Below are 24,378 nucleotides of genomic sequence, written 5' to 3'. Positions count from 1 at the left end.
AGATGTATAAGACTTCAATAAACAAGTGCTTAGTCCTGTAAGTGAAACTGTCTGGGCACGGAAGGATAAAATAGTCTAGCTGTCAGTGGGAATGGTGAAAATAAAAGGCAACTGGTGGTACAAATTGCAAATGAAAATAGTTTATGCCTATTGCAAGGGGCAGCCTTGTTATTGCTCTGATCCAGCTAGTGCCGTCAGTGTACAGATATATGTTTCATGCACAGTAACCTCATAATTCCTGTGTGGGTGGGTTACTTGGGACTTGCACCTGTCTGGTGCTTTGTTTCTTACATCTTCATTTCACCATCTACACTCCAGATACAGCTCTGTGCTGCTGTTTCCAATCTGGTTGTTTAGTGCAGTCCTATGATAGCTGCACATTCGACACTCTGGTTGTGCTTTAAAGAGCTACTGGAGGCACCTTATGTTGGCTGCTTTTGTACCTTGTTTGTTCATTCTTGGTATGCGTTTAGTTTTAGGTGCTTCATATATGTTACCATGTAAACCTCACAATAACCTTGTAATGCAAGTAACTATTATTTCCTTATTGCATCTAAGGAACGGAGAGCAGGGAAGCTGAGTTTGTGAGGAAGTGGGTCATATCAAGCCACCTGGTCACTTAGAATGATTTTGCTTATTTCTCTAGCTGTTTCTTTACATAGAGTAATGCTGGTATGCTCTGAATACTACACGTGGGCTAAGTAAACATTGCTTTCTAGGGAGTGCCCTTTTATCAGAAGCTTATTTGTTTAAGTATTGGGAGTGTTGTGCTACTACGCAAGCTGAACACCTGCAAAAATCAGAGCTGGTTCTGTTTCCTCCTGGGCAACTGTAGCTCAGTGGTAGAGCCTACCTGTTTAGCATGCAGAACGTCCCAAGTTTGATCCCTGGCATCTCTACTTTAAAAGGTCAGGTGGCATATAATAGACACAATTTCACCCTTGGGAGCCACTACCAGTCAAGCTAGACCAGTGGTTCCCGAACCTTTTCCACTGTGGACCTCTTGAAGGTTGCTAATTGTCTTGGCAGACCCTTAAAAAGTTTATTCTGCCTGCTTCAGGAATTGTAATGTGTTGTGCCAGAAGCTGTACATTTTTAAATTGTATTTTTATGGCTTCTTTCATTTTCTGTATTGTATTCTTTTATATTGCATTTCGAATTCTGTATAGTACAATATAAAATACAATACCATAATAAACCATAAAACATAATAGAAGAAAAAGAGAGAGCAATAAGAATACAATTAAAAATCTGATATTTAATGCACTGTTCTCACCTTCCACAATTGCTGCTCCCACTGTTCTTCACAGACCCAGAACGGTCTGAATGAAGCTTGCCGTGGACCACCGTTTGAGATCCCCTGAGCTAGATTGAGTTCTGTGGTACTACTTTCAGTTGATGGTGCCTAAGATTGTGGACACAACACTTGTAGCTATTTGATGTATCATGTGTCCTCCCAGTTCTTCCCCATCATTCAGGTTAGGCAGGTGGGTCAAGCGAGTGGTGGATGCATTATTACTCCAGCCACCCTTAAAGAGGAGGTTGTGCGACAACATCTAAAGAAGCCAGAGGTCTATGATAATGATCACCCAGTCATTAAGACCATTCTTGGGCTGGGATAGTCTAAGCTGTTGTGACTCATGTTTAGGAACCTTGAGGGTAACCTCACAACTGGATTCCTGCGATGTGCTCTGTGAAGAGCTACCCTTGAGAAGCTGCAGCTAGGTTGCTCAGTGGGGCATCTGCTGCACAACCCCTGCACTGCCAATTAGCCACCGAGTCAAGTTCAAGGAGGGTGTTTTGTTATTGTTGCTTCTGGCTGCTATAGTTGCTGCAACTATGTTCTATGATGATCTGGGTTGTTTGCTTTTTTTAATTATTTTTGTATGGATTGTGCAGCACTTTGAGATTTTGGAATTGGAAAATTTGTATGTGTATGTATAAGTAGATAGAGAGACAGATATGAAATAAACAGAGAGCCAGTGTGGTGTAGTGGTTAAGAGCGGTAGTCACGTAATCTGGGTAACCGGGTTCGCTTCCCTGCTCCTCCACATGCAGCTGCTGGGTGACCTTGGGCCAGTCACACTTCTCTGAAGTCTCTCAGCCCCACTCACCTCACAGAGTGTTTGTTGTGGGGAAGGAAGGGAAAGGAGAATGTTAGCCGCTTTGAGACTCCTTAAAGGGAGTGAAAGGCGGGATATCAAATCCAAACTCTTCTTCTTCTAAACAAATAGTCAGCCATAAGATCCCTGCCTATGATGGACCTGCCATACAGAATTCAGAAGAGAGGGCAGATTTCCCCATTAATTGTATTGCTTTTTTACTCTATAGGAGTGAATTAACACCCACAAGTTGATGGCCACCAACTTGGATGGCTTTAAAAGAGTAGACAAATCAATGGAGGTTAAGCCCAAGCTCTGCTTCTTCGGTCGGCATCTTCAGGATGCCTCTGAATACCAGTTAATGGGATCACCACTGGGGAGAGGTGCTGCTGAACTATGTTTCTGCTAGTGGGCTTCCTGTAGGCGGCTTGGTGGCCACCTACATATCTTGTGGCAGTGGATCCCATGTAAGGCATTTCCTGCCCCTTCATCTGCATGTAGTTCTGCCAAGGGTTCTGTGTCTGGGACATGCTAGAGCGCAACAAGAATGTTTGGATCTGGGTTTTCGATGGACACAAGTGCGATCTAGAACAGAATGTCGCAGTGTGGAGTTGCAGCTAGCCAGCCATAATCTTTCCCAAGATAAAGTGTTACCTCGGTTTAAGAAAGCCCTGTTTATGTACTATTCGGTTTACGAACTCTGCAAAACCGGAAGTAGTGTCCTGGTTTGCGAACTTGACCTTGGTCTAAGAACGGAAGCCAAACGGTGGAAGGGCACTGGCAGCGGGAGGCCTCATTAGGGAAAGCGCGCCTGGGTTAAATAACGGTTTTGGTTTAAGAACGGACTTCCAGAACAGATTAAGTTTGTAAACCGAGGTACCACTGTACTCCATTCCATTCTCCTTCCCTTTCTCCATTTTCTGTTCTCCCTCCCAACACAAACACCAACCCCTCCCCGACATGCTATAGGGCTGCTGAGTATGTGTATTCCCTCACTAGACTGTTTTGGGGTTCCCTCTTCCCTATGGTTCCTCCCCAAAAAAATTCTTCCTACTTCCAGAAACCTTTGTGTTTTGCCAAGCCAGCTATTATTTCCCTCTTGTGTATGGATGGTGCCATTTTCCCTATATGAGGTCCAAATAAAGAGACTCAGTTAACTATTGGTTTAAGTAGTGCATGTGATTGTTCCACTGTAACAGAATGGGGATTTTGTTGTTGTTTTACAAAAAATAAAATGCCTTTTTGTCTCTAGAGCAGGCTTCCTCAACCTCTGCCCTCCAGATGTTTTGAGACTACAATTCCCACCATCCCTGACCACTGGTCCTGCTAGCTAGGGATCATGGGAGTTGTAGGCCAAAAACATCTGGAGGGCCGAGGTTGAGGAAGCCTGCTCTAGAGAGTGACGCAACTTAGTAATTGCTTTCCCCCCCTTCAGGCTGCTGTAATGATCTCGTGGAAATCCTGAGCTGCCTGCTGACCGGACTTGGACTGAGTTGAGTTGCCTGCTGTAAAACTACAGATGAGAAGCTTGGTATTGTGTCCTCTTGCGCAGTCTCCTTGCTGGCAGTTCTTCTGATGGATAGAACCAGGACTCGGCAGTTCTCTTGAAAAGTGAGTTTTGTTCAGCTGGGGAAACATTTCCCCTGCATCTTAATAGCATCTGCCATGGACTCTTCGGTGATCCTGCTGGAGAAGCAAGCCAGCAACGGGGGCCCCTACAGCTCTGAGCAGCCTGTGGAGATGGAGGCCAAATTGGAGCGGCCAGCAGAAGGAGATGGCCTTCACGGTAAGCTGTTTCTGCAGATCAGATTTGTGTTGCTGCGAGGAATGTGTTTCTGAAGGTAGTGCAGTCAGGGTAAGGACATAAGGCAGGCAGTGGACAACCTGAGGAAGTGCCATCCCACTTTGGGCCTGTCAAGAGAACACAGGTGATGTCCACTCTTTGCAGGATCTCTCCTCGTTTTGAGATTTTAGTGCAGTGGTTCCCAAAGGGCATGGCGTGCCACGCTGGTGTGACAGGAGAGGATGACAAGGGTGGCAGGAAGATTAAAGGACCATCAAAGAAAAATTCAAATGTTTCAGTGTAGTATAGTATAGTATAGTATAGTATAGTATAGTATAGTATAGTATAGTATAGTATCTGTTTTTGTTTTTGTTTTTATTAAGGATTTTCTTGTTTTACAAAAGTAAGTGTAATGCCTCGTTGTTGTTTTTTTCCATGTGACATTTTTACAAATCCATTTCATTTGTTGAGGCATTAGGGGGAGAAGAAAAGAAAAAGAAAAAAGAAAAAAGAAAAAAGAAAGGGGGGGTGGAGAGAGGGAAGATGGATGGGGGTGGGGTCGGGTGGCGGTGTTTCTATTATGTTTAATGTATGTAGAGTTTGGGGTCAGCGTTGTTTGTGTTTTTTAATTTCAAAGAGCAAGAGCATCAATTGATAAATTTGGTGCGTTCCAAGCAAATTTTCATTCCGAAAGGGTGGCACAGAGAAAAAAGTTTGAGAACCACTGCTGTGCTTGGTGAGCTGAGAGTTGGTTTAAACCCTGGGTGAGAATCCAGAGGCTGAGGGTAGTGGTGTGTCAGAAGGAAACTGAATATATATTTAATTTTTAATGTACATTTTTTGTAGCTGTGTATTTTTGTAATATTTTGTTTAAGTTGTCGTTTGTTGCTTTAGTTTTTTGTACATCGCTGAGACATATTTTTAATATATTAAGTGATATGGAAATTAAATAACCCAATTGAATCAAATAAGGTGAGCCCTGCTGGATAGGACCAGATGGCCATCTGCGTTAGGCCCCTGTGCCTGAATTCCCCCATCCTTGTCCTAGCAGGTCTGGTCAGGAGCAGGCAATTTGACAGAGCTCTGCTTGAAGGACCCAGAGAGCTGCAGCCAGTCAGGGTAGATAATGCCCAGATTTCGTATAATGCAGATTCCTGTGTTCCCAGTGCTTTTCTTCTGAACAGCCAAAGGTCCCAGGCTAGTCAAACCAGGTGGGCCTTTGCCAAGGTACAGTGGTGCCTCGCAAGACGAAAAGAATCCGTTCCGTGAGTCTCTTCGTCTAGCGGTTTTTTCATCTTGCGAAGCAAGCCCATTAGCGGATTAGCTCTATTAGCAGTTTAGCGGCTATTAGCGGCTATTAAAGGCTTAAGGGATTAGCGGATTAGCTGCTAAAAGGCTATTAGCAGCTTAGTGCCTTAGAAAAAGGGGGTGAGGAGCGGAAAAACCCCCCAGGAATCGCAAGACATTTTCATCTTGCGAAGCAAGCCCATAGCAAATTCGTTTTGCGAAGCACCTCCAAAACGGAAAACCCTTTCGTCTAGCGGGTTTTCCATCTTGCGAGGCATTCGTCTTGCGGGGCACCACTGTATTTCTTATAGCAGGGATGCTTTAAAGACCTAGGGTATCCTCTCTTTATAGGAACGGGAAACAGACTGGAGACCCATCCTTCCACCCCTAAGTTTGTAAGGGATGTGAACCTAGTGCAACCCAATATTCTGCTCTTTTCCAGTGACTAGTGTAAATGACAGCAAAGCGCCAGCTGAAGGGGAATGCCTGGTTCCAAACAGCAGCGAGGTGCCATGTGCGAATGGACCAGCATCTCGCTACCCTGTCTCTTCTGACCCCAACGGCAGCCCACGTGGGGAAGTACCAGCTCCAGGTGTGCCCGGTTTCCATGACAACCTAAAGTCGCCTCAGGGAGCTAGTGCTGAGGGCATAGTGCTTAGGAAGGAAGCGTTGCAGTCCCTCAAACTAAGCCTTCCCATGCAAGAAACCAAATTGTGTAAGCATCTGTTTATGGCGGAGCCCCCTGTTTTTTTCTCTTGCTCCAAGAAAAAAAAAAAAAGCTCCCTCCCCCACTTTCCATTACTCTCCTGGCCTCTGCAGACTCTGTCTCCAAATATCACTTCAAAAAAGCTTGATCTGATACTGTAATTTTGCTCTGTGGCAATTGGTGCTTGTGACTCTGTATTTAACACACTTACTTTACTTAACATTGTTGGGCTGAATAAATGTTGCCATTAAAACACTGTTAAAAACAAAGGACCCTTATTGCTTTCCTTTTTTTTCTTTTTGCATTCCAGTTAGAGGTAAAGGTAAAGGTACCCCTGCCCGTACGGGCCAGTCTTGACAGACTCTAGGGTTGTGCGCCCATCTCACTTAAGAGGCCAGGGGCCAGCGCTGTCCAGAGACACTTCTGGGTCACGTGGCCAGCGTGACAAAGCCGCATCTGGCGAGCCAGCGCAGCACACGGAAACACCGTTTCCAGTTAGACAAGTGCAAATTCAGAATAATTATGTTGTATAAAGCCAGGCTTGTATTTTAACAGCTTGCCATGGGTGACCAGGAAATCCATGCAGGTGAATAAAAGTGCTGGCAGAGGAGAGATGAATTGCCTACTTGGTAGAAAGCTATATTTTTTTCTACTGGAATCTTCTCCTTGGCCAGCATGAGAATATAGACTACATATATTAGTACGTATATATGTTTTTGCAGGCTGATAACTGTTTGTTGCACTTACTTACAAGCCTGTAACCCTGCACAACATCACCTGTTTAGATAAAAGCCCAAAACACTTGAGGTTTAGCTAGTTACTTATTTGTGGGCATTTATATCTCACCTTTTAAAATGGTCCATAATATTAAAAGTTAATGTAATGAAACAAATATGAAACAAGCAGCATTTTTTTAAAAAAATCAATTGGCAGGGAAGAAAAGCACATAATTAAAATACTTGGGGGTGAAACTTTTGCCAAGGTCAGACAAACCTTCCTTGTGGAGAGCTTTCTACAAGTGGGATGTCACCACTGAGAGTGACTGTAATAATCCGTTTTCAAATCTAACCGCGAGACCACAGTTCAGTCAACTTGTCCTGTGGCTGCCCACCCCCGTTCCTTCAACCCAATAAAAACATGGCAATTAGGGTTCCGCAACAGGCAGTATTCTTAATCTGGAGGGAGCTGTTAACAAGTTGATTGAAGAGCTGTGGATCCTAAACTGTGCACTCTTAATATCAGTGCTTACACAAGGCGTTGGGGTTTGGGGCACTTTTTTCAGCTGCACGCTCACCTGGCTAAAACCGCATGCTTTGCTTATCTGCATGAATATTGTAGTAAGTTGTGAGATAGGGGTAGTTATAATGCCCCCCCCCCAGATGTTGCAGGACTCCCATCATCCTGACTGTTGGCCACAATGGCTGGGGCTGATGGGAATTGGAATCCAGCAACATCTGGAGGCCACCATGTTGATTAGCCCTTGAGTTACGGAAATAAGTTTGGCATCGCCCAGCTCAGTCCTTCTACAGAATTCACATATAAGCGGGACTGAAGCTAGCTTTTTATGAACAACTTATCTCGGGAGATGATGCATTTCAGTGGATAGCCAGTTGGAGGAGAAGCCTGGGAATCTGGATCCAAGCTTCTGCTCAGCTCACAGTGACCTGAGGTTGTCACAGTGCCTCAGTTCCTCATTTGTAAGAGGAGACTCTACTGACCAGACCCTTGTGGGGATGTAAGAATGGAGGGTTCTAAATTTGTTTTGCGTCCAATTTGCTTTGCTTTGTGTCCAATTTAAAGCAAGCAGAATCTTCAGATGTAACCAAATTATACATTGAGGTGAGTCCTGCTGACTAGTCAAACCCAAGAGCTGGAATTGATGTCCTTGTTCCCTTGAGCTGCATCTTCTCCATGACCAATTGTTAACAATCTCACAGTGCATCCCAAAATGTCTTTGTTTGTTGGTGTCTGAGGCACTGGGTCCCATTCCGGGCAGGGTACAGAATGGGTACTGTTAAGCCTTGGTAGATAGAAGCCTCATTGGATTCTCACTAAATTAACTTCATTTCCCCCCAAAAAGCATGTAACCTTTCAGTCTAGTAATTGAAATGAAAGATCTGTCACTTTTCTGCCTCTCTTGCTGTTTTTACTTTCCCCCTAATTTTTGCTAAGAAACATACATTTCTACCCAGCCTAGTAATAGACACACACACATCTAAATACATAAAACCTGTCTTTCATCCTGTAGGTTCAGCCGATTCTTCTCTCCCTTTAGAGAAGGAAGAACAAATCAGACTTCAGGCAAGAAGGCGCCTTGAAGAACAGCTCAAACAGTATCGTGTAAAAAGGCACCAGGAGAGAGTAAGAGCCTAGCAAGTGGTTTCTCTGGTGTTTATGAATTCTAATGACTTGGGAAATCCTGTAAACTGCTCCTTGGTGCTGCAAAGCATCATTTGAGGTGATGCTGTGGGGTGGACTCCGTTTGTGGAGGGGGTCATTGCAGCAGTGTGATCTACATATCTCCATTCAGCCCTTTTTAAGGCCAGGCGCCGTAGCAGCTTTCACAGAGAACGGGCCCCATTCAGAAGTGACAGATAGCCATGTCATGTTCTCTTGCTATATGAACAAGCTGTGGTGAACATTGGGCTTATGCAACCATCATTCCCCTATCTTCTGCAGAAGCTCTTGCTTATGGTTTTACACAAACCACAGTTCCTTGTGACATCTAAACCCGAGGAACTGTTGTTTGTTTAAAGCCTTTGTTGGTCATTAAGCCAGGATCCGATACAGTTGTACCTTGGAAACTGAACACCTTGCAAGTCGGACATTTTGGCTCTGGAATGCTGCAAACCCGGAAGTGAGTGTTCCAGTTTGCGAACGTTCTTTGGAAGCTGAACGCCCGATGTAGCTTCTGTGGCTTCCAATTGCGTGCAGGAAGCTCCTGCAGCCAATCGGAAGCTGCACCATGGTTGTCGAACATTTTGGAAGCCGAACAGACTTCCGGAATGGAATCTGTTTGGCTTCCAAGGTACGACTATACTATGGTTTGATCCTGGCTTGTTTTCACTAATTCTAGTTATAATTAACTGCAGTACCCTGAGTTTGGAAGTGCTGTGGCTAGCCCCAGCCATAACTCTGTGTTGGGTGGCAGATGACACTACCATATCACATGGACATGCCAGTAGTGTGCTAAGTAGTGAGCATGCATTCACCCTCTTTATTCTCTGAGCATATACAGTGTGCGTGCCCTAGAAGGTTACTTTCCCCTCCCATCTATATTAAAAGCTAGCGGACAATTTGCCATTGAGGCTGATGCTTTTTTGACTTTCACTCTGGTGTGCCAATAGAGAACCTGTTGCTGGACTCTCAACCCCTGCCGTCGTTGATCATTTGCCATGCTGGCTGGGGCTGATGGGAGTTGCAGTCCAGCAACATCTCAAGGGCCACAGGCTCCCTGTTTCCGTTCCATACAATCACAGATAACTGAAAACAACAGCATTTGGCTCAAATCAATGTCCTGGTTCCCACTAAACACTAAGCCAAACCAAGGTTTAACTTGAATGGGTGGTCTCCTTGTGTGTTCGCCTGCTGCACTCAACCAAGCCATCGTTTGGTGTAGCATGTTGTTCAAACAACACACCATGTCATGCCATGGCTCAGCTCAGCTCAGTGCAGCACATAGCAGAATGACTGAGGAGGAGCAGAGTAGCTGAGATTCACCCTCTCAGAGCCCACGTTCTTAGCTATGGTTTGACTTTGTGTGATGTGCAAACCAGACTGATGTCCACCCATGGATCTTTCACAAAACTGATGGGCCTGACACTTGTTTGTTCAGGTAGAGCCATTTTGATGTGTTAACCATACTGATTTGGCGGGGATGTTTGCCATCCCTAAATCTGGTGGTGAAGGAAGAATAAGCTGTAGCTTTAAATATTAAATTTAAATATAAACTTGAAGTATTACATTTAAAGTTCTCGCACTGAAAGGAGGAGACTGACTTTTGCATTCAGGAACCTCAAAAAGAAACCTTGGTTGCCATTCTATGATGGTTTCCATTTGTTTACATGACGTTGATTGGTTTAAAATAAAAGACTTTGGTGATCAGAAATTGCATTCCATTTATGCTACTGCTTGTCACCTTCTTTTTCTTGTCCAAGCAGTCTACAGCTAAAAGCCGTCCCTCCAGTACCCTCGATCCTGAGCTGATGTTCCATCCAGAGACTTTGCCGAGGGCCAGCACTGTGTCTATGACAAAAGAATACTCATTCTTGCGAACCAGCGTCCCGCGGGGACCAAAACTGGGAAGCCTGGGGCTTCCGACACAATCAAAAGAAAGGAAAAGTTCTAAATCTAACAGGTCAAGTAGAATCCGGTCTCTGGCAGACTATAGAACTGAAGATGCAGAAGGGCATGTTCCGCTTGATTCACCAAGTGGCTCCCTGAAGCAGAATCGAAGCAGCCTGACATCTGTTGTGTCTGAGATCAGGCTAACCCCTGATCCCGATGACCGGCTGGAGAATTCCTCCCTGGCCGGAGATAGCGTCTCTGATATTGACGGAAGTGAAGTAGGATTGAGGCTGGACGGCAACGAGAGCGACAGTTCTACGTACAGTAGTTTATCGGGAAGGGGGCCCTATGGCGCTTTGCTCAATTCCGAAAGCCGGCAGGGCACTTCGCTGACCGTAAATGGCCAGGAGGTCCCTTTGGATGCCGTTGGACAGTTTCCTTCCATCAGGGAAGTGTTGCAGGCTGCTGCTGCGACAGAGCACCATCCCGACGATCAGGAAGTCAATGGGGAAGTGAGAAGCAGGAGGGACAGCATTTCCAGCAGGTAAGTGCATTGCAGCGGCTTTCAAACTTTTGAACCTCCAGGGAATATTTTCCTGCCTTGACTTGTCTGCGAAGGAATACCACTTGTCTCTGCTGTGAAAGGTGCTGTGGCGTCTTCTGCAGTGTGCAGTCAGCTTGTGAAGAGCATTAGCTTGGACAGTTATATGAAGGCGCTCTGTGCTGACTTGGTTGGCAAGTCCATCAAACTCAGTGCTGTCCACTCCAGGGATGGGGAGCTTGTTGCCCTCCAAATGTTGTTGGACTACAGCGTCCATCACACTTGACCACTGGCCATGCTGGTTGGGGCTGATGGAAGTTGGAGTCCAGGAACATCTGGATGGCCTCTGTTCTCCCCATCCCTGGCCTACCTTGACTGACAGCAGCTCTCAAGAAGTGTCCGGATAGGTCCGACCAAAAGGCCCCTCTAGTCCCCACAGCAGCCAGCCAGGTGCCTCCTGGGGAGCCCACAAGCTGGGCATGATCACAGCTACCATTCCCCAGAGACTGGTATTCAGAGACATATGCTGCCTTTGATTCCTGGAGGCAGTGTTGAGCCATCATGGCTAGTAGGCAGCAGCTTGGGTGGGAGACTCCCTGGGAAGGTAGGAAGCAGCCTTCTACCAAGTCAGACCATTGGCCCTCGTTCATCCTGCATTGTCTGCTTTGACCAGCAGCATCTCTCCAGGCTTTCAGGCAGGAGCTTTTCCCTGCCCTACCTGGGAATACCAGGAGTTGAACCTGCGACCTTCATCATGCAAGGTGTTACACTCTGCTACTGGGCTTGCAGTTCTTCCCAAAGCTATAGATCCCTCATGTACGCTGCCTTGAGATCCATCATGAAACAAAGGTGAGATATACATGGAGTAAGTGTAGTTGCAATGCATTGGGGACCGGCTGTAGCTTAGTGGTAGAATGACCGCCTTGCCATGCGGAAGGTTGCCAGTTCAATCCCCAGCATCTCCAGGTAGGACTGGGAGAGCCTCCTTTTCTGAAACCTGGGAGAGCTGCTGCCAATCAGTCTAGATAATACTGATCCAGAATGACCAATGATGTGACTCAGTATGTAGCTACTCTGAGTGCCTTTTTGCCTAAAGGGCTGGCTATAACTGCCTTAAGTAATAAGTGAACAATATGCACCCAGACCGCCCCTGTGGGTTGACCTCTTTCCGTGTCAGGTGGTTGACTGAATCGCATTCAGCATTTTGTCATAGAAGAGGACCTTCAGTGTGTCCCCCTGTTTATGAACCTTGCAGCATCTTTCTCACACAACCCATTAAGTATTTAATCCATGCACAGATCTTTCCAGCTTTTAGCACTTAACGAGACGCAAGGGTTCCTGCCCTAGATGCACTTATCCACTTTAGCCCCTTTAAGAATGGGATTACTTGTTGGTTCTCAGAAGCTTACTCACCCATGATACTATAATGAGTTTCTCAGTGCCCATCTCTTTCTTTTTCTTTTTCTTTGGGGGGGGGGAGTTTGTTTTCTTTTTTTATATATAATAATATTTATTAGAAGTTTAATGATTACAGAAAAAAGAGGGGGGGAAAGACAACAAAAAACACATTAAAAATTTAACAATCAATTAAAGCCACAAAAAGAACAGAAAATTTTTAAAAAAACACATCCAATGTTTCCATATCCTTACTTTTCATTTACTTGTTTCATCGACCTCCTCACACCTCCCTTTTTGTATTCTAGTTCATAGCTATTTCAGCAAATCCTTTCCATCTTTCTCAAATTTTTGTTCTATAATTAATCTTAACACAATCTAACTTTACATTTTCCACTTTGGCCCATTGCCAATCAGTTTTCACTTAATTCCTTATAATGTTTCTGCTAAAACCATATAACTTCATTCCAGCATTCTTCTAACATTCTCAGTGCCCATCTCTTTCAGGTCAAGTATAGAATTAGCAAGTGGTCAATATTGCAGTGCCGATTGTGGTTGCTGTTCTTTCCCTTCCATCTTTCTTATAAATGGATGGCCAGTTTTTAGGTATCCTTTTTGGCTCGAAAGTTATCTGAATGAAATAAAAATATTAAACACCCCATAGTTGTTGTTTTTTAATGTCCATTTGCAGGGCTCAGAAAATCTACTCTCCATCATGCTCAAAAGGAACTAATTTTTCTGAGCAAGTGTAGGTTGGCTGTAAAGAGTTCCCAAGGGCATTCAGCAATGGCCCACATTGCATCGTTGTCATCATCCTGTGCCATCATCCCGCTTCAGGCTCATGATGCAGTGTCACTTTGATGTTTTCAAATGGCAGCTGCACTCATGGGGTGTGGTGGCAGCAGCAGCAGCAGCAGCGGCGGCATGTCAGCAAGGAGGGTTGGAATACAATCAGATTGCCTTAGTATCTCATGGAGATTCTCTATGGAGAATCTATTGGGAAACAAGGCCCATCCATTCAGCTCTGCTGAAAAATCAGCTCCATCATGTTGCTCCTGCCTTTGTTGTTTTTTTAAAAGATATTTATTGACATTTCAACATATTACAAAAATTAGAAAAAATAAAGAAAAATAAAAAGAAAGAGAAAATACAAAATAAAAACAGTTAAAAACAAATCAGTATTTCCATAATTTATCTTTCATTTACTTGTTTCTCTGACCTCCTCACACCTCCCCTTCTTGTATTCCAATTCAGTTGGTTAATTCAGCAAATCCTTTCCCTCTTTAATTTTATCCTACTCTTTTATCTTAATATATTATAGTTTTAAATTATCACCCGTTAACAATCCATTTTTACATATTCCTTAACATTACTGCTAAACAACCCAGCATCGTTCTAACATTCATTAATTTTGCAATGTTTCTGTAAATAGTCTTTAAATTTCTTCCAATCTTCTTCCACTGACTCTTCTCCCTGATCTCGGATTCTGCCAGTCATTTCCGCCAATTCCATATAGTCCATCACCTTCATCTGCCATTCTTCCAGGGTGGGTAATTCTTGTATCTTCCAATACTTCACAATAGGTATTCTTGCTGCTGTTGTAGCATACATAAAGAAAGTTCTATCCTTCTTTAACACCAATTGGCCAACCATGCCCAGGAGAAATGCCTCTGGTTTCTTCACAAAGGTATATTTAAATACCTTTTTCATTTCATTATAAATCATCTCCCAGAAAGCCTTAATCCTTGGGCACGTCCACCAAAGGTGAAAAAATGTGCCTTCGGTTTCTTTACATTTCCAGCATTTATTGTCGGGCAAATGATAGATTTTTGCAAGCTTGACTGGTTCATGTTGCTCCTGCCTTTGTGCTCTTTCCATCCTGGTGGTATTTCAGTAAGGGGCTATCACTTAATTTAAGAACTGGTCCCTGCTTTTGCTTTTTCTCCCCTCTCCCGTCCTCCTTTTCCTTTTGTGTCAAATCTTTTCGATTGTAAACCAGTGGGCAGGGACTGTCTTGTTTTAATTCATTGTATGTAAGCCACTCTGGGAGCCTTTTTGTTGTTGTTGAAAGAACAGCCAGGTACAAATGCTCCAAATAAGAAAATAACAGGGACGATATCATGAGCTGCGAAATAACCATGTATGCCACTGGCACAACGTGTACATTGATAAAGTGTGCGCACGCTTTTGTCTCCCCCCAGTATATCGATGGAGAGTTCTATCGCAGGCACGCATGACGAAATGTTGCAGGTCCTCAAAGAGAAGATGCGTCTCGAAGGGCAGCTTGAAGCGCTGTCATTGGAAGCCAATGAGGTACAAATGACGTCACCCCTTCTGTACAGGATGTTACTGAGGCTACTTAAAGCAGGAATGGGCACCCTTCATATGAAACTGCTGGGAGAGGATGTCCAGAGTTTTGGGGTTCGGTGCCACCAATATGCTGATGACACCAATCTGTCTCTTTTTCATCTAAATGTGAGAATGCTATTTCAGGGCTTGAATCAGTGTCTGGTGTTAGTAACGGGCTGGCTGAGGGTGAACAAACTGAAGTTTAAGCGAGAAAGAGGTGCTCCTAGTTGGTGCAAAGGCAGATCAGAGAATTGGGATTCAACCTGTATTGGGTGGGTTGACCTCCGACAACTCAGGTTCGCAGCTTGGATGTACTCCTAGATTCAACCCTGAGTGTAGATGCCCAGGTTTCGGCAGCAGCTGGAAGTGTGCTTGCATATTTAAAACCCATGCACAATATGCACCCATTCCTGGAGATGTCGGATCTGGGAACAGGGACACATGCCTTAGTCACAAGGCAGCCCTGTATAGGGAAGTTTTTAATGTTTGATGTTTTACTGTGCTTAATGTTTTAATTTGTTGGAAGCCGCCCAAAGTGGCTGGGGCAACCCAGTCAGATGGGTGGCATATAAATTAATTATTATTGTTATGGTTGTTGTTGTTGCTGTTGTGGTTGTTATTTGGTATACTCTAAAACACTATATGTGTGTCTGCCTTTGGAAAGTGTTCAGGAACTTCAGTGGTCCAAGATGCTGCAGGCAGATTATTGCAGAACCTTACTGCAGTACCTTATTGCAACATCTCCACTGGCTGCATGTCTGTGTCTGGGCACAATTCAGAATGCTGGTTATTCCCTACAAAGGCTTATACAGCTTGATTCCAGGCTGTCTGAAGGACAGCATCTCCCTTTGTGAACCTGTCAGCTTTTGAGATCTTCAAGAGAGGCCTTTTTCTCAGTTCCGCCAGCCTCATAGGCACATTTGGGAGGACATGAGAGTTGGCGTTTTCCATCGCTGCTCCCAGATTGTGGCACTCCCTTCCACCGGAGGCTCGTCTGGCCTCTTCTTTGTTTTCCTTTTGCCAGCAGGCAAATACTGTTTTGTTCCCACAGGCCTTTGGCCACTAACTGGCTTTTGCGGCAGGGTCTTCTAAGGGTGAAGGGACGCGGGTGGCGCTGTGGGTTAAAACACAGAGCCTAGGACTTGCCGATCAGAAGGTCGGCGGTTCGAATCCCCGCGATGGGGTGAGCTCCTGTCGCTCGGTCCCTGCTCCTGCCAACCTAGCAGTTTGAAAGCACGTCAAAGTGCAAGTAGATAAATAGGTACCGCTCTGGCGGGAAGGTAAACACCGTTTCCGTGCGCTGTTCTGGTTCACCAGAAGTGGCTTAGTCATGCTGCCCACATGACCCGGAAGTTGTACGCTGGCTCCCTCGGCCAATAAATCAAGATGAGCGCCTCAACCCCAGAGTCGGCCGCAACTGGACCTAATGGTCAGGGGTCCCTTTACCTTTTACTTCTAACTGTGGGTGGCGTAAATGGTTCTAAGTTGTTTTGATTTGGTGTTGGTTTTTTTATATGATAGCTTATTTAATTGTTCTTCAATATTTGTAACGGATTGGTGTGCAATTCTGTTGCATCTTGTGAGCCACCTTGGGTTCCGTACTGGGAGAAAGGCAGGCTATAAATAAAATAAATAGTTTGTGGGGTTGCAAGCTGTAGTTTTACACTGAGGAGAAAAGAGATTGTAGAGGAGTTAGGGTGGGGTGGAGGTGACATTAGTAGAAGATTATGCAAAAGCTGGATTTTAAGGAGGTACTGAAGAATCCTTTGAACCTCATTTGATTTTTCCGGTGCCTTGTGAAACCATCATTTTAAAATTATTATTTTTTAAATCATTGTTTTTTGTTCAGGCTCTCAAAGAAAAGACGGAACTGCAAACCCAGCTTGCTGCTTTGAACATGAAGCTTCAGTCCCAGATGGAGCACAGTCAGAGCAGCCAGCAGAAGCAAGACTCGCTGAACTCGGAGGTGGCCACTCTGAAGCAGTCTTGCTGGGACCTGGAAAGAGCCATGGCGGAACTTCAGACTGCCTTGGAGGCCAAGAATGCCAGCCTGGCTGCCTCCAACAATGACCTGCAGGTGGCAGAAGAGCAGTACCAAAGACTGATGGGGAAGGTGGAAGACATGCAGAAAAGTGTCCTCAGCAAGGATAGCACAGGTGAGTAGGTGCTGCTCTCTTTATTCCTAACAATCTTTATTTATCAAGCGGTGCTTTGTAAATTCATTTAAAATATTTATTAAATGGCTTGATCCGAAAGGCCTCCCAGCAGTGTAGTAATAAAATGGTAGAGAAAACACAGCTAAAATCTACAAATGGGTTAAAGATAGATAGATAGATAGATAGATGATAGATAGATGGATGGATGGATAGATGGATAGATAGATAGATAGATAGATAGATAGATAGATAGATGATAGATAGATAAGGTAAAGGTAAAGGGACCCCTGACTGTTAGGTCCAATCGTGGCTGACTCTGGGGTTGCGGTGCTCATCTCGCTTTATTGGCCGAAGGAGCCGGCGTACAGCTTCCGGGTCATGTGGCCAGCATGACTAAGTCGCTTCTGGCGAACCAGAGCAGCGCACGGAAACGCCATTTACCTTCCCGCCTGAGCGGTACCTATTTATCTACTTGCACTTTGACGTGCTTTGGAACTGCTAGGTTGGCAAGAGCAGGGACCAAGCAAATAGATAGATGCAAATAAATCTATAAAACCATCATCATTAAAGCAAAAGTAAGACCGATGAGGAGCTTTAAAAAAATAAAACTTTAGCGATCATAAATTTGTGTTGCCCTTTTCTGCAGCTTCTGCAGCTCTCCTATAGTCAGAGAGAGGCTTCTATTGCAGTTGACAACTGCAACAAAGCATATAACAGGTAATCGAAAAACAGTAATTTTAAAAAGCGCTGCAACCCCAGAGTCGTTCGCAATAGGAGTATAGCATCTAGATCAAGGGAAGTAATAGTGCCACTGTATTCTGCTCTGGTCAGACCTCACCTGGAGTACTGTGTCCAGTTCTGGGCACCACAGTTCAAGAAGGACACTGACAAACTGGAACGTGTCCAAAGGAGGGCAACCAAAATGGTCAAAGGCCTGGAAACGATGCCTTATGAGGAACGGCTAAGGGAGCTGGGCATGTTTAGCCTGGAGAAGAGGAGGTTAAGGGGTGATATGATAGCCATGTTCAAATATATAAAAGGATGTCATATAGAGGAGGGAGAAAGGTTGTTTTCTGCTGCTCCAGAGAAGTGGACACGGAGCAACGGAAAGAAGAAGAAAGAAGATTCCACCTAAACATTAGGAAGAACTTCCTGACAGTAAGAGCTGTTCGACAGTGGAATTTGCTGCCAAGGAGTGTGGTGCAGTCTCCTTTTTTGGAGGTCTTTAAGCAGAGGCTTGACAACCATATGTCAGGAGTGCTCTGATTGTGTTTCCTGCTTGGCAGGGGGTTGGACTCGATGGCCCTTGTGGTCTCTTCCAACTCTATGATTCTAACTGTCAGGTGTCCTTTACCTTTACCTTTTAAGAACTACAGTAATTGTTTTTAAAGGTGCGATGGAAATGTCTGTAAAATTAGATGCTTCTTGCTTGATCGTTGCTGCTGATCGACCTTCATAACCTTTCGAATGATTTCGCTTGGCTTCTTAGTTCATGATCTCCGACAGCAGCTTTCCTCGTTGCAAAGTCAGCTCCAGCAGGTGCAACTGGACCGCACCACGTTGACCAATAAGCTGAAGTCGTCTCAAACAGAGATTGCGTCGCTGCAGAAAGTGCGGCACTGGTACCAGCAGCAGCTGGTTGTGGCTCAGGAGGCAAGGGTTAGGCTGCAGAGTGAGATGGCAAACATACAGGTAAGGGGGACTCTCCCTTGTTAGCTGCTGCGGCACTTCTCGGTGCGCGCATAATATCTTGTAATTGAGATGGAGGAAGCTGTCTTATACTGAGTTGCACCAATGGACCAGCTGTCTTAGTAGTTTGCACACTGACTGGCAGTGGCTCTCTAAAATTTCAGGCAGGGTTCTTGTCCAGTCCTACCTGGAGATGCCAGGGGTTGAACCCTAGCACCTTCTGCATGCAAAGCAGGTTCTCTTCTACTGAGCTACACCCATTCCCCAGTAAGTTAGGCTGAGAGGCTTGGCCAGGACGCACCTATTGAGCTTTAGCAGCTGAAAGGTGATTTGCCCTGGTGGTCTTCCACCACAACACACAACATATTTCAATAAACCATTGCTTCGTTATTTGCATGTATAACTATATATATATCAGGGGAAACGAATGTGTTGTCCTCCAGCTCCCATCAGCTTCAAGCAGCATGGTGTGAGTTGTAGACCCAAAACATCTGGAGGAGCACCAAATTGGAAACCCTTGGTATAGACATACATAAATATTCCTTTCTTCTGCAAGTTAGAAGAAAGGAGATTCCGACCAAACATACGGAAAAACCTTCTGACAGCAAGAGCTATTCAACAGTGGAATGGTCTCCCTTGGGAGGTTTTGGACTTTCCTTCCTTGGAAGTTTTTAAGCAGAGGTTGGGTGGCCATCTGTCATGGATGCTTTAGCTGAGATTCCTGCAATCTAGGGGGTTGGGCCAGTTGACACTCCAGGTCCCTTCCAACTCTGCCATTCTGTGATTCCATGTGTATTTGACACTTGGGGCCAAATTAGGCCACTATGGAATTAGACAATTGGTGCCTTGCCATCTAGAAACCTAAGATGTGGTGCAACCCTAGTTGGACACCCCAAAGATAATTTAATTAAAATGAGAGCCCCTTCTCCCTTTGTCAGGAGCCATGATTAGACAGGGAAACATCTGATTAACCATAGTTCCCTGTTTTGTGTGACCCTGGAAACTATGGTTACCAGCTTTGGAACAAGTTGGGCATTAAAATCATCAACAGACCATGGTTTAATATTGTGGCTTCTTCCAAAGCTGGTAACGCATTTCCAAGATTGGACAAAATGAGGAACTATAGGCTTCATGGTTTAATCATGGCTTTAGGTGAAGAGAGGAGCAGAGAAGCTGTGCTGGCAGGGAAAAGATTCATGCATATCCCAGCTTCTTAAGAAGGTGAGAGATGGTTGTCCAGATACAGTCAATTGGGAGCGGTGGTATCTGGCGTTGGTCCTGATGTCATTCAAACATTTGGCAGCTAAAACCATGCATTGAAAGGCCCACTGGAAAGGAATGTCTTCAGTTTCTGGCAGAAGACACTCAGAGAGGGAGCCTTGATCATGATGTTGATCATGATGTTATTCCAAGGCCATGGAACCACCACAAAGAAAGCCCTGTCCATTGTTCCCATCTCTCAAATATCGTGAGATGGCTCTGAGAGCAGGGTCTCTGAAGCATGTCCAATAAAAGGAAATATTTGTATATTTCTTCGGAACAGAGGACATGAATCCTAACCCAACTGGTTCAGTTCCCTTCCCCTTTGAACTGCTGTTAACCAACATTTTGTATGGCTTTTTTTCTTTCCCCTTTCACAGGCTGGTCAGATGACCCAGGTGGGCATGTTGGAACATCTCAAGTTGGAGAACGTAACACTCTCTCATCAGTTAACGGAGACTCAGCACAGGTCCATCAAAGAGAAGGAGCGTATAGCTACACAGTTGCAAAATATTGAGGTAAACTTCATAGGAATTTTCTTTGGACTCTCTTAGTACTTCCTGTAATATGGGGATCTCTAAAACTTCAGAATTGTAATAGCTTAGAATACTGCAGTCAGCTTAGAATATTGCAGTCAGAAGCAGTGTCTGGGCAGAAATGGCTAAAATGTCCATTTTTTGGGATGATTTTTCTTAAAAATAGCTGTTGGGTGGGGGAGTGGTATAGAATAGTCCTGTGCGCCCTGGGTACTTATGGAGTACAGTGGTACCTTGGTTTAAGAACAGCTTAGTTTATGAACAACTTGGATTAAGAATGCTGCAAACCCAGAAGTAGGTGTTTTGGTTTGTGAACTTTGCCTTGGAACCAGAACATGTTCTGCTTCCTGTTGAGTGTGTTACATTTGTAAATTGAGTCCCGCGCTGCTATGGGAAAGCACGCCTTGGTTTAAGAATGCTCTGGTTTAGGAACGGACTTCCAGAACATATTAAGTTCATAAACCAAAGTAGTGGGGAGCTGAGGCTAATACAAATGTCTCTATAGTATAGGCACTGGAGAAGCACATGCATTGTCTCTCCGAGTAAGCAATCTTCCTGTATCGACCTTCAATGACAGCTGAGGGGAGGGCACGACATTGTGCCAGGGTAAAGGCCCTCCGGTGCTTAGGGACTTCAAAATTAGTTAGATACGCCATGGGGGAGGCAGAGTACCTGACGGATTCATTGGCCATAAAAGTTGGGGTCCTGGCTAGATCCAGTTGGCGCTCTGTGTCTGCTACACATTGCTTAATGAGTGCTTTGGCTTGATCGTATCCCATACAGCCATGGATCACTGCCTTCTTGTGGCGAAGGGGCTTGAATAACTCAGATCACCTCCCAGGGGCTTTTGCAGTCTCAGTTTGCAGTACAGCACATGGTGCTTAGCAGTGGCTGTTCAGTTGCTAGCTTGCCCTCTGGTCTGAATATTTGTTAAATGAATAATAGGACAACCTTGTTGTAAAATACTTCCCCTGCCCCCTGTACCACCCAAAAGAAATCAGAATGCACATTATTTATTGAATTTGGAGGGGGTAATGTGGTAAGTGAGTGATTTTTTTGGAGCAAGTTCTGGATCATCTGGGTGGGAAATTAATTTGGGGTACCGGGTTTAGTAATTGGACTGATTTGGGGTATCTGGGGTGGGGTTTAAATTAATTTTAAAAATATTTGGGGTGATGAATAAGTGGAAGATCAACCATATGTACAGCCTAACATCAACACTGGCCTGAAGAGTCATTTCTTCAGAGCTCAGCAATCTTGATTAAGGTTACATAACTTATTAAGAGAATGACGAACTGGCTGTTTGATTCCCAAAACTCCTGCCTGGATTGTGTTGGCCACTTCCTCTTTCACTCATTAGAATTGTCTGCTTCTCCCTGACAGGCTGACATGTTAGACCAGGAAGCAGCCTTCTTGCAGATCCAAGAGGCTAAGACCATGGTGGAAGAGGACTTGCAGAGAAAACTGGAGGAGTTTGAGGATGAGAAGGAGCAGCTTCAGAAAATGGCGGATTCTGCAGCAATATTGGAGCAGGAGCTAGAACAGGTATATGCAGCTGGTAGAGCAGAGCTTTTCACAGAAAGCTTAGCAAAAGCCTATTCCTAGTTTGCATCTTACGACTGGAGAGAAACAAAACTGGAAGCAGGAGATGCAATCCAGCAAACAGGAGTTCTTTTTAAAGTGCTTTTGAAAATTCTGTTGGAAGGCAAATGCTGATCATGACGAGCCAGCTGTGAGGATAAGGTAGCTGCCTCCACCCGTCAACCAGCCCTTTGGTAGTAGCAACAAAGGACATTTTTATTTGAATACAGTTCTTCTCTCACTTTCTAATTCCCACCACTGCTGCTTCCTAGAGTCCCCCATCTATTAAAAGGTAAAGGTAAAGTACCCCTGACAGTTAAGTCCAGTTGTAGACACCTCTGGGGTTGCGGCGCTCATCTCGCTTTACTGGCTTGAGGGAGCCAGCGTTTGTCTGCAGACAGTTTTTCCAGGTCATGTGGCCAGCATGACTAAGTCGCTTCTGGCGCAACGGAACACTGAAACCAGAGCAGCGCACAGAAACGCCGTTTACCTTCCTGCCGGAGTGGTACCTATTTATCTACTGGCACTTTTTTTTGTGTGGCATGCTTTTGAACTGCAAGGTTGGCAGGAGCTGAGACCAAGAAATGGGAGCTCACCCCGTCACGGGGATTTGAACCGCCGACCTTCTGATCGGCAAGCCCAAAAGGCTCAGTGGTTTAGACAACAGCGCCACTCGCGTCCCCACAGCACCACCCGCGTCCCCCATCTATTACACGTCTACATTCCACATCATCCTTGTTTGCCTACCACACTGGTTTCAAATTCCAACCCCCTACTCCAAGCCGCATGAAAATTGCTGCAGGTCTAGGGGGACCACTTAGGGGTTTTTTTTGTCTATTGTAGCAATTGCAATGCACTGTGCTAGATGCTGTAGGATTTTTAACTGTATTTTTTATTACTTCTTTTGTTTCCTATATACAGTAACGTATTACACCTTATTGATTGATTGATTGATTGATTGAATGTATATACCGTCCTGTACCCAGGGGTCTCAGGACAGTTCACAGAATAAAATCAAAATATAAAACCACAAAATACATAATAAAAACAAAAACAACCTAATAGCGCCCCCCCCCCCCAAAAAAACACATTTTAAAATGGCATAGGATGTAAATCAGATCAACCAAAGGCCTGGTTAAAAAGGAACGTTTTTGCCTGGTGCCTAAAGGTGTGTAATGAAAGCGCCAGGCAAATTTCCCTGGGAAGAGCATTCCACAGATGGGGAGCCACTGCAGAGAAGGCCTGTTCTCGTGTTGCCACCCTCTGAATCTCTTGAAGAGGAGGCACACGAAGGAGGGCCTCAGAAGATGATCTCAGGGTCTGGGTAGGTTCATATGGAAAGAGGTGGTCCTTGACGTATTGTGGTCCTGAGCCGTTTAAGGCTTTATAGGTCAAAACCAGCACTTTGAATTGGGCCCGGAAACTAATTGGTAGCCAGTGCAGTCGGATCAGGATCAGTGTAATATGCTCAAACAATCTTGCTCTGATGAGCATCCTGGCCACTGAATTCTGCACCTTGACTTCCATAGAATGCAACCCTAGGAAAGGTTCGTTCCTGCCGCTGACCTAATCCCTTGGATTGGGGTAGCCAACTTAGTTCCCACCAGATGATTTTGGGTTACAACTCACACCAGCCCTTGTCAGCATGACCAGTAGTCATAGATGTTGAGAGTTGTATTCCAACAACATCTCGGGATACCATGCTGGCTACCTTTGCCATAGGTGATAGTACTCTAGGCTCAGGGATGGGGAACCTGTGCCTGCCTGCATGTTGTTGGTCTCCAGTTCCATTCAGCCCCAGCCAGCATGGCGAACAGTCAAAGATGATGGGAGCTGTAGTCTGGCAACATCTGGAGGGTTCATGGGTTCCTCACTCCCACTCTGTAGACCTTAAGTGCTGGGTATGTGATGTGTGCATTCATAATGGGAGAACACCCTAACACATTTTTCCTTCTATCCAGTTGAAATTGACGTTGCATCAACGAGATCTTCAGGTCGCGGCTTTGCAGCAGGAGCAGCTGGACCTCATGAAGCAGCTGACCGCCACCCAGGAGACTCTACAGACCCGAGAGCAGTCACTGGGCGACCTCCAGACACGTTATGATGAGCTGGAGGCCAGGCTGACGGAGTTGCAGGGGGAAGCCACCTCAAAAGACGACACTATCCAGTATTTGCAGAACGAGAAGATTGTCCTAGAGGTGGCTCTGCAGGTAGCAAAAGCTGGCAAAGAAGGACTCAAGGAAGGAGTCCAACATTTAGGAGAGAGCACTGAGGCAGCATCAGATGTTCTGGAGCAGCTGAGACAAGAAATAGTTGTAAAGTCAAGCCAGGTAATACACTCTTCTTAATTGCATTTCTGCTCTTTTATGCACTTATAATCATCAACAAGGTACCCGTACAGGCAGGGGTACCTTTACCTTAATCATCAACACAACCTGCACAGCAAATGTTCACAAGCCTTTTATAACAGGGATGGCCGATGTGGTGCCCTACAGGTGTTATTGGACCACAATTCCCATTATAAAAAAACTATTAATTAATATTATATGCCACTTATGTTCCAGAGTGGCTTTTAAGCAACTTTCCCCTTCTTTTTCCCTGTTCTGGCTGTTGCTATTAAACAGCAGGTGCATTTTGGGATCATGTGCTGTAGAAATTAGGTAAAGGTAAAGGTACCCCTGCCCGTACGGGCCAGTCTTGACAGAC

General features: G+C 45.0%; 1 protein-coding gene across 7 annotated transcripts in view; it reads left to right on the top strand.

Moving 5' to 3' along the window:
- Positions 1 to 24,378, top strand: part of GOLGA3 (golgin A3) — a 49,303-nt gene that overhangs the window by 2,600 nt on the left and 22,325 nt on the right. For 2 of the 7 annotated variants that reach the window (XM_083418088.1, XM_083418087.1), the window contains exons 2-11: positions 3,538 to 3,888; positions 5,615 to 5,887; positions 8,127 to 8,239; positions 10,036 to 10,709; positions 14,303 to 14,414; positions 16,300 to 16,606; positions 18,096 to 18,298; positions 19,936 to 20,073; positions 21,475 to 21,636; positions 23,634 to 24,002. In XM_083418088.1, the coding sequence (XP_083274214.1) occupies positions 3,768 to 3,888; positions 5,615 to 5,887; positions 8,127 to 8,239; positions 10,036 to 10,709; positions 14,303 to 14,414; positions 16,300 to 16,606; positions 18,096 to 18,298; positions 19,936 to 20,073; positions 21,475 to 21,636; positions 23,634 to 24,002 (2,472 nt within the window). In that variant the 5' untranslated portion in view covers positions 3,538 to 3,767. The remainder of the gene's footprint in view (positions 1 to 3,537; positions 3,889 to 5,614; positions 5,888 to 8,126; positions 8,240 to 10,035; positions 10,710 to 14,302; positions 14,415 to 16,299; positions 16,607 to 18,095; positions 18,299 to 19,935; positions 20,074 to 21,474; positions 21,637 to 23,633; positions 24,003 to 24,378) is intronic. The other 5 variants (XM_083418091.1, XM_083418090.1, XM_083418089.1 and 2 more) reach the window with 5 other exon arrangements.

This window comes from Podarcis tiliguerta, assembly GCF_965153285.1.
Source record: "Podarcis tiliguerta genome assembly, chromosome: 16".
NCBI classification, from domain to species: Eukaryota; Metazoa; Chordata; class Lepidosauria; order Squamata; family Lacertidae; genus Podarcis; species Podarcis tiliguerta.
The sequence above is the reverse complement of the archived record's forward strand: the minus strand, read 5'-3'. Positions and strand labels throughout refer to the sequence as shown.